The sequence below is a fragment of the Scyliorhinus canicula genome, chromosome 9 (genome assembly GCF_902713615.1).
Source record: "Scyliorhinus canicula chromosome 9, sScyCan1.1, whole genome shotgun sequence".
NCBI lineage: Eukaryota > Metazoa > Chordata > Chondrichthyes > Carcharhiniformes > Scyliorhinidae > Scyliorhinus > Scyliorhinus canicula.
Window position 1 is genome coordinate 189,324,948 of NC_052154.1, and position 10,191 is coordinate 189,335,138.

The following is a 10,191-nucleotide window of genomic DNA, read 5'->3' on the forward strand; positions in this document are numbered from 1 at the left end:
CCCAGTATACAGAGTGCAGTGTCACACTCAGCCCAGTATACAGAGTGCAGTGTCACACTGAGCCCAGTATACAGAGTGCAGTGTCACACTCAGCCCAGTATACAGAGTGCAGTGTCTCACTGAGCCCAGTATACAGAGTGCAGTGTCACACCCAGCCCAGTATACAGAGTGCAGTGTCACACTCAGCCCAGTATACAGAGTGCAGTGACACACTCAGCCCAGTATACAGAGTGCAGTGTCACACTTCAGCCCAGTATACAGAGTGCAGTGTCACACTCAGCCCAGTATACAGAGTGCAGTGTCACACTGAGCCCAGTATACAGAGTGCAGTGACACACTCAGCCAGTATACAGAGTGCAGTGTCACACTCAGCCCAGTATACAGAGTGCAGTGTCACACTCAGCCCAGTATACAGAGTGCAGTGTCACACTCAGCCCAGTATACAGAGTGCAGTGTCACACTCAGCCCAGTATACAGAGTGCAGTGTCACACTGAGCCCAGTATACAGAGTGCAGTGTCACACTCAGCCCAGTATACAGAGTGCAGTGTCTCACTGAGCCCAGTATACAGAGTGCAGTGTCACACCCAGCCCAGTATACAGAGAGCAGTGTCACACTCAGCCCAGTATACAGAGTGCAGTGTCACACTCAGCCCAGTATACAGAGTGCAGTGTCACACTCAGCCCAGTATACAGAGTGCAGTGTCTCACTCAGCCCAGTATACAGAGTGCAGTGTCACACTCAGCCCAGTATACAGAGTGCAGTGACACACTCAGCCCAGTATACACAGTGCAGTGTCACACCCAGCCCAGTATACACAGTGCAGTGTCACACCCAGCCCAGTATACACAGTGCAGTGTCACACTCAGCCCAGTATACAGAGTGCAGTGTCACACTCAGCCCAGTATACACAGAGTGCAGTGTCACACTCAGCCCAGTATACAGAGTGCAGTGTCTCACTCAGCCCAGTATACAGAGTGCAGTGTCACACTCAGCCCAGTATACAGAGTGCAGTGACACACTCAGCCCAGTATACACAGTGCAGTGTCACACTCAGCCCAGTATACAGAGTGCAGTGTCACACTCAGCCCAGTATACACAGAGTGCAGTGTCTCACTCAGCCCAGTATACAGAGTGCAGTGTCACACTCAGCCCAGTATACAGAGTGCGGTGTCACACTCAGCCCAGTATACACAGAGTGCAGTGTCTCACTCAGCCCAGTATACACAGTGCAGTGTCACACTCAGCCCAGTATACAGAGTGCAGTGTCACACTGAGCCCAGTATACACAGAGTGCAGTGTCACACTCAGCCCAGTATACAGAGTGCAGTGTTACACTCAGCCCAGTATACACAGAGTGCAGTGTCACACTGACCCCAGTATACAGAGTGCAGTGTCACACTCAGCCCAGTATACAGAGTGCAGTGTCACACTCAGCCCAGTATACACAGAGTGCAGTGTCACACTCAGCCCAGTATACAGAGTGCAGTGTCACACTCAGCCCAGTATACAGAGTGCAGTGTCACACTCAGCCCAGTATACAGAGTGCAGTGACACACTCAGCCCAGTATACAGAGTGCAGTGACACACTCAGCCCAGTATACAGAGTGCTGTGTCACACTCAGCCCAGTATACAGAGTGCAGTGTCACACTCAGCCCAGTATACACAGAGTGCAGTGTCACACTGAGCCCAGTATACAGAGTGCAGTGTCACACTCAGCCCAGTATACAGAGTGCAGTGACACACTCAGCCCAGTATACACAGTGCAGTGTCACACTCAGCCCAGTATACAGAGTGCAGTGTCACACACAGCCCAGTATACAGAGTGCAGTGTCACACTGAGCCCAGTATACAGAGTGCAGTGTCACACTCAGCCCAGTATACAGAGTGCAGTGTCACACTGAGCCCAGTATACAGAGTGCAGTGTCACACTCAGCCCAGTATACAGAGTGCAGTGTCACACTCAGCCCAGTATACAGAGTGCAGTGTCACACTGAGCCCAGTATACACAGTGCAGTGTCACACCCAGCCCAGTATACACAGAGTGCAGTGTCACACTCAGCCAAGTATACAGAGTGCAGTGTCACACCCAGCCCAGTATACACAGTGCAGTGTCACACTGAGCCCAGTATACACAGTGCAGTGTCACACTGAGCCCAGTATACAGAGTGCAGTGTCACACTCAGCCCAGTATACACAGTGCAGTGTCACGCTCAGCCCAGTATACAGAGTGCAGTGTCACGCTCAGCCCAGTATACAGAGTGCAGTGTCACGCTCAGCCCAGTATACAGAGTGCAGTGTCTCACCCAGCCCAGTATACAGAGTGCAGTGTCACGCTCAGCCCAGTATACAGAGTGCAGTGTCACACTCAGCCCAGTATACAGAGTGCAGTGTCACACTCAGCCCAGTATACACAGAGTGCAGTGTCACACTCAGCCCAGTATACACAGAGTGCAGTGTCACACTGAGCCCAGTATACAGAGTGCAGTGTCACACTCAGCCCAGTATACAGAGTGCAGTGTCACACTCAGCCCAATATACAGAGTGCAGTGTCACACTCAGCCCAGTATACAGAGTGCAGTGTCACACTCAGCCCAGTATACAGAGTGCAGTGTCTCACTGAGCCCAGTATACAGAGTGCAGTGTCACACTCAGCCCAGTATACAGAGTGCAGTGTCACACTCAGTCCAGTATACAGAGTGCAGTGTCACACTCAGCCCAGTATACAGAGTGCAGTGACACACTCAGCCCAGTATACAGAGTGCAGTGTCACACTCAGCCCAGTATACAGAGTGCAGTGTCACACTCAGCCCAGTATACAGAGTGCAGTGTCACACTGAGCCCAGTATACAGAGTGCAGTGTCACACTCAGCCCAGTATACAGAGTGCAGTGTCACACTGAGCCCAGTATACACAGTGCAGTGTCACACTCAGCCCAGTATACAGAGTGCAGTGTCACACTGAGCCCAGTATACACAGTGCAGTGTCACACTCAGCCCAGTATACAGAGTGCAGTGTCACACTCAGCCCAGTATACAGAGTGCAGTGTCACACTGAGCCCAGTATACAGAGTGCAGTGTCACACTCAGCCCAGTATACAGAGTGCAGTGTCACACTCAGCCCAGTATACACAGTGCAGTGTCACACTGAGCCCAGTATACAGAGTGCAGTGACACACTCAGCCCAGTATACAGAGTGCAGTGTCACACTCAGCCCAGTATACACAGTGCAGTGTCACACTCAGCCCAGTATACAGAGTGCAGTGACACACTCAGCCCAGTATACAGAGTGCAGTGTCACACTCAGCCCAGTATACAGAGTGCAGTGTCACACTCAGCCCAGTATACAGAGTGCAGTGACACACTCAGCCCAGTATACAGAGTGCAGTGACACACTCAGCCCAGTATACAGAGTGCAGTGTCACACTCAGCCCAGTATACAGAGTGCAGTGTCACACTCAGCCCAGTATACAGAGTGCAGTGTCACACTCAGCCCAGTATACAGAGTGCAGTGTCACGCTGAGCCCAGTATACACAGTGCAGTGTCACACTGAGCCCAGTATACAGAGTGCAGTGTCACACTCAGCCCAGTATACACAGTGCAGTGTCACACTCAGCCCAGTATACAGAGTGCAGTGACACACTCAGCCCAGTATACAGAATGCAGTGTCACACTGAGCCCAGTATACAGAGTGCAGTGACACACTCAGCCCAGTATACAGAATGCAGTGTCACACTGAGCCCAGTATACAGAGTGCAGTGTCACACTCAGCCCAGTATACAGAGTGCAGTGACACACTCAGCCCAGTATACAGAGTGCAGTGTCACACTCAGCCCAGTATACAGAGTGCAGTGTCACACTCAGCCCAGTATACAGAGTGCAGTGACACACTCAGCCCAGTATACAGAGTGCAGTGACACACTCAGCCCAGTATACAGAGTGCAGTGTCACACTCAGCCCAGTATACAGAGTGCAGTGTCACACTCAGCCCAGTATACACAGTGCAGTGTCTCACTCAGCCCAGTATACAGAGTGCAGTGTCTCACTCAGCCCAGTATACACAGTGCAGTGTCTCACTCAGCCCAGTATACACAGTGCAGTGTCTCACTCAGCCCAGTATACACAGTGCAGTGTCACACTCAGCCCAGTATACACAGTGCAGTGTCTCACTCAGCCCAGTATACATAGTGCAGTGTCACACTGAGCCCAGTATACAGAGTGCAGTGTCACACTCAGCCCAGTATACAGAGTGCAGTGTCACACTGAGCCCAGTATACAGAGTGCAGTGTCACACTCAGCCCAGTATACAGAGTGCAGTGTCACGCTGAGCCCAGTATACACAGTGCAGTGTCACACTGAGCCCAGTATACAGAGTGCAGTGTCACACTCAGCCCAGTATACACAGTGCAGTGTCACACTCAGCCCAGTATACAGAGTGCAGTGACACACTCAGCCCAGTATACAGAATGCAGTGTCACACTGAGCCCAGTATACAGAGTGCAGTGTCACACTCAGCCCAGTATACAGAGTGCAGTGTCACACTCAGCCCAGTATACAGAGTGCAGTGTCACACTGAGCCCAGTATACAGAGTGCAGTGACACACTCAGCCCAGTATACAGAGTGCAGTGTCTCACTCAGCCCAGTATACAGAGTGCAGTGTCTCACTCAGCCCAGTATACAGAGTGCAGTGTCTCACTCAGCCCAGTATACAGAGTGCAGTGTCACACTGAGCCCAGTATACACAGTGCAGTGTCTCACTCAGCCCAGTATACAGAGTGCAGTGTCTCACTCAGCCCAGTATACAGAGTGCAGTGTCTCACTCAGCCCAGTATACAGAGTGCAGTGACACACTCAGCCCAGTATACACAGTGCAGAATCACACATCTGCCCTCTCAGGTGGCTGCAAGAGGTCTCACTACACAATGAAAAGTTGCAGTTTTACTAAAACGGTGTACACGAAAAAAAAGCATTTTAATAAATGTCATTCCTACATCTGCAACGTAATCTTAAAATTCAGAAATGACAAACTGCACTGAGCCATTTCATAGTTGCACTGATGCATAGTAATCACAAATTTAACATGCAAAAAAAACCTGGTATCTGGGAAACTAATGATAATCTCAATCTGCCCACAAACCAGCCCAATCAGCAATAATTTTTTTTTAAACCACCACCCTCCCGACAATTTCGTTCAGGACCAGGTTTGTGGGCAAGGCCAGCTTTGGGCAACGTTTTAAAACCAGCAGAAAAAGTCGCAAAAAGAAAACACTGAATTCGCGTCCAACACAATCTACCCTCAAACTTCCTCAGCGTTCTGTGGCGGCCCGGTCAATTTCAGTGATACCGACACAAACCTCCAGCTGTCCCCCTGGGAGAATTTCGGGCAGATTGGCGGAGGCGCTGTGGGGTGGGGGGGAGGGAGGCGCTGTGGGGTGGGGGGGGGGGGGGGAGGGAGGCGCTGTGGGGTGGGGGGGGGGGGGGGGAGGGAGGCGCTGTGGGGGGGGGGGGGGGGGGGAGGGAGGCGCTGTGGGGTGGGGGGGGGGGGGGGGAGGGAGGCGCTGTGGGGTGGGGGGGAGGGGAGGGAGGCGCTGTGGGGTGGGGGGGAGGGAGGCACATCCCACCCCTGTGAAAGTTACCACACTGGCGCAAAGTCATTTCTTTCTCACTCACTCACATTTATTCTGAAGTTTATCGAAAGGCAGGTCAGGGGGTGAAAGAAGAAAGTGAAAGTAAACAATGCAGGCTGCAAAACGAACACCAGAAAGTTCAAACCCCAAGTTTGAAAGTTGGCAAACTCATCCAGAATAATTCATTGGGGACAGATATATGGAAAGAAAGAAAGAAAGAGGGCTAGTCGGTTCGGTTAAGTGCTCGATTCGGTTAAGTGCTCGATTTAAAATGTAAATTTGGAGGAGGAGTTGGTGCAGAGGGGAAGCTTTGCAACAGTCAAAGCGGAAGAGATGCCCAGAGAGGACTGCAATCTGCCCATTGCAGCCTTCAACATGCTCACCTGCAGCGGCACTGGGAGGCAGACAGCCCGCACCTCCTGCCAGCCCCCTGGAGCTATGGCACTGGGCAGTCAGCACTCCACTTGCAGCCAGCAGCAACTCCACAGCACACAGCCACATCCTTCACTGTCCTCCACCTCTCAATCAGTCTCTCACCCCCTCCTCATCCTCCCTGCTCGCATTGGGCCAGCTCTGCACCCTGCAGCACGTCACATCCTGGAAGCAAGTCTGCTCCTGACGTGACCACATTATCCTTATTCCCCATTATTATTGTTAACAGCAGCTGTTTGACCCACTGGCAGCCTTTTGTTGGTGCCAACGTCATCTGTGTTGATGCACACTCCATAAGTGGCATTATGACCAAAAGAAGCGCAGGATCATAGCATCACCACAGTGCAGAAGGAAGCCATTCAGCCCATCGAGTCTGCACCGACCCTCTGAAAGAGCACCTAACCAAGACCCATTCCTCTGCCCTATCCCCTTAACACCACTTACAGACACTAAGGGCCAATTTAGCATAGCCAATCCACCTAACATGCACATCTTTGATGGGTGGCAAGGTAGCACAGTGGTTCGCATTGTTACTTCACAGCTCCAGGGTCCCAGGTTCGATTCCCGGCTCAGGTCACTGTGCGGAGTCTGCACGTTCTCTCCGTGTCTGCGTGAGTTTCCTCCGGGTGCTCCAGTTTCCTCCCACATGTCCCGAAAGATGTGCTGTTAGGTGAATTGGACAATCTGAATTCTCCCTCTGTGTCCCCAAACAGGCGCCGGAATGTGGTGACTAAGGGCTTTTCACAGTAACTTCATTGCAATGTTAATGTAAACCTACTTGTGACAATAATAAAGATTATAAGATTATTATTTGGATAGTGGGAGGAAACCGGAGCACCCGGAGGAAACCCACACAGACACAGGGAGAACATGAAGAATCCACACAGTCACCCGAGGCCACAATTGAACCTGGGACCCTGTCGCGCTGAGGCAGCAGGGCTAACCACTGTACAACTGTGCTGCCAATACAAATGGTATTTGTGATTACGGGGAATCACTGATTAATCGCCCACGGATTTCTTAGAATACAGGTTCCCATGGCGAGTGGGCAGGGTGTGGCTTGTTAATGGGACCTTTAAATGTAGCTCCCAGCCCTGGACCGGCAATTCCCGATAGTCATGGGCTGGGACATGCGTCGTGTGTGCCGTGGTAGCGACCTTATTTTCAGTTTGAAATAAACCAATTTGACCTTTCACTCCGTGCCTCCTGGAATTATTACATTGGCGATGAGGGTCAAGCATGGCGTTCTGAGCAGCCTTTTCAAAACTCTCGGATGACAACTCCAGTAAGGAACCATGCAAAAAGAAAAACCTGGAAATGCCCTTGTTTGGGATACGGATGTGGAGGACTAGCCCCAGTTTGCCGAATGCATTCGCTACTTCTTTTACGCCAACAGCAACAGAAGGGGATGACATACATGAAACAATCCTTTTTACAGCATGCGGGGTCGCCACATTCAGCATTAAGAGTTTAACTTATCTGCAGCCCCTGACACCGAAACTTTCAGTGAGCTTATAGATAAAGAACCATTCCGACCCAAAACTGTTCCAAAATCCTCCCGGGTTACTGATTCAACACGGCTGGGAGGACCTCTTGGGAACCCATGGCAGAATTCCTGACTAGATTAATGAAGCTGGCCGAATACTGTGAGTTTGGCCCATCCCTGACTGAGATACCACGCGTCTGCCGAGTATGTGGGATCAATAATGTCGTAATACAAAAAGAATTGTGGAAGAACGCACCTAGATCTCAAAAGGGCTATCGAATTAACACCATCTTTGGAGAACACTGAGAAAGGAGTCGAAGAACTCAAGGGATGATGGACAGTACGGTTCTCAGACTGGGGGGTGGAGGGGGGGGGGGGGGGGCACCCTCATACAGAAAAGCCAGCATTCCCAGTGAAGGCCCCCACATGCCTCAGCCACCATCAACGTTCAGCCAGGACATTCTGGCGTCTCAAAGCCCTAACCTTACGAATACCAGGGAAGCATCCCCGTCGGACTACAAGTGTCAGTCTCAATGCTGCTGTAACTGTGGCCAAAACACAACAGAGGCAAGACTGCCAGAATCAACAGTATGCGTGCCACCCAGGCCGAAAACCAAAGCCATCTCCGACCCGGGCCTTGCAAGTCTATCAGCCTGTAGAGAATGAAACAATGCAATTAAGCTGCACCATCACCCCTAGCATTGCCCGATAAAGATAATACATTTGGCCAATGCCCATTCCCTAGAAATGGAGATAGATACGGGAGCTGCTGTTTCCATCATCGAGGAACAGACCTTCCGGCGTCTCTGGAAGGTCATCTTCTCCCTAGGCCTGGAAGCGAGAGCCAGATTGGTCACATATGCAGGGACCTTTGAAGATTATGGGGACCACTACGAGCACAGTTACCTCTGGGCAGCACACAGTCCGACTCATAGTTGTACAAGAACCAGGACCCAGCCTCTTGTGCAGAGATTGGACAGAGACTGACTCCAGAGGATCTGTCTGGACTGGCTACAAATTTTTAAGCTCGGAACTTGGGAACTGTACGAGGTCATTGGCAAATAACCCGAGGTATCCAAGAAAGCATAGGTAGATTAAAGGACAAAGATTTGTGTGAGTCCCAATGCCCTACCCAAATATTTCAGGACCCGGCCAGTCCCATGCTCTTTACTTAACAAAGTAGCTACTGAACCAGAACGATTAGAGAGCCTCGGGACAATATGGCCAATGCAGTTTACAGAGTGGGCTGCACCAGTAGTCCCCGTCCTCAATCCTGACAAGTCGGTCTGCCTTTGCGGTGGCTATAAAATAATGGTTAATAAAGCTTCATGCTTAGATCGGTACCCCATGCCAGGCATGGAAGGTCAATATACCAAACTGACAAGGGGTCAAACTATCACCAAACTAGACATGATCCATGCCTACCTCCAACTAGAACGAGACAGGTCTTCCAGGGAGTACATGACGATTGACACCCGTAAGTGTTTTTATATGAATATACATGCCTGCCCTTCAGAGTCTTGTTGGCATGTGCTATTTTTCATCGTGTGATTGAGAACATTCTCCAAGGGCTCCACAAGGTGGCAGTATACTTATACAATATTCCAATCACAGGAGCCATGGAAAAAGAGTATCTAGTAAACCTGGAGGAGGTTTTTGAGACGGGCTTCTGATGCAGCTGTCCATGTGAAACGATAAAAATGTGTGTTCAAGGCAGGCAAAGTGCTCCCAATGGATCCCGTGCTGGAAAAGACTGGCCCGGCTTCTTACAAAGTCCAAGGGAGGACCATGAAAAAATACCTGGACCACCTGGGAAGAAGGGAACCCACTCCAGCGGAGACCATTTCAGCAGAGATGATGTACTCGACGCCCGTTCTAACTACCTCGGGCAAGGTGACTCAAGAGTCATTCCCCCCTACAAGGAAGAATCGGAGTCCAAAATGAAGACTGAGGAGATTAATCCTCCGCCAGAGCTCAGCACCGAAGACCAGCCTCCGCCTGTGGCCCTTAGGCACGCAACATGAAAGCGACGAGCCCAAGACCCCGGTCTAGCTGCATGAGGGGGGAGGGATGTGATAACCCTCACGAGGACACACAGGGAATTGCTGATTGACCTGCCCGTGGACTTCGTCAAATACAAATTCCCATGTTGTGCAGGCGGAGGCCCGCCCAGTTCGGGCTGATTAGCGGGACCCTTAAATTTGGCTCTGAGACTTGGACTTGCAGCTCTTGATGGTCCTGGGCTGGGGTGTTTTATTTTGTGTGCTGTGGTAGCGGCTTTATCTTTAGTTTGACTTTTTCATTCCATGCATCCATGAACGGTATACACCAGATACATCGATGACATTTTTTTCCTTTGGACCCACGGCGAGACATCACTGAAACGACTACACGATGACATCAATAAGTTCCATCCCACCATCAAACTCACCATGGACTATTCTCCAAATTCAGTTCCATTCTTGGACACACTCGTCTCCATCAAGGACGGTCACCTCAGCACCTCGCTTTACCGCAAGCCCACAGATAATCTCACGATGCTCCACTTCTCCAGCTTTCACCCGAAACACATTAAAGAAGCCATCCCCTATGGACAAGCCCTCCGTATACACAGGATCTGCTCAGACAAGGAGGAGCGCAACAGA

The 10,191-nt window shown here is 50.9% G+C and overlaps 1 protein-coding gene across 1 annotated transcript in view; it reads right to left on the reverse strand.

Moving 5' to 3' along the window:
- The window catches only part of LOC119971965 (transmembrane 7 superfamily member 3-like), an 86,807-nt gene extending 80,598 nt beyond the window's left edge, over window positions 1-6,209 (reverse strand). Inside the window, exon 1 of the mRNA XM_038808338.1 lies at window positions 6,012-6,209. Coding sequence (XP_038664266.1) covers window positions 6,012-6,129 — 118 coding nt within the window. The 5' untranslated portion in view covers window positions 6,130-6,209. The remainder of the gene's footprint in view (window positions 1-6,011) is intronic.
- Between the last annotated feature and the right edge of the window lie 3,982 nt (window positions 6,210-10,191).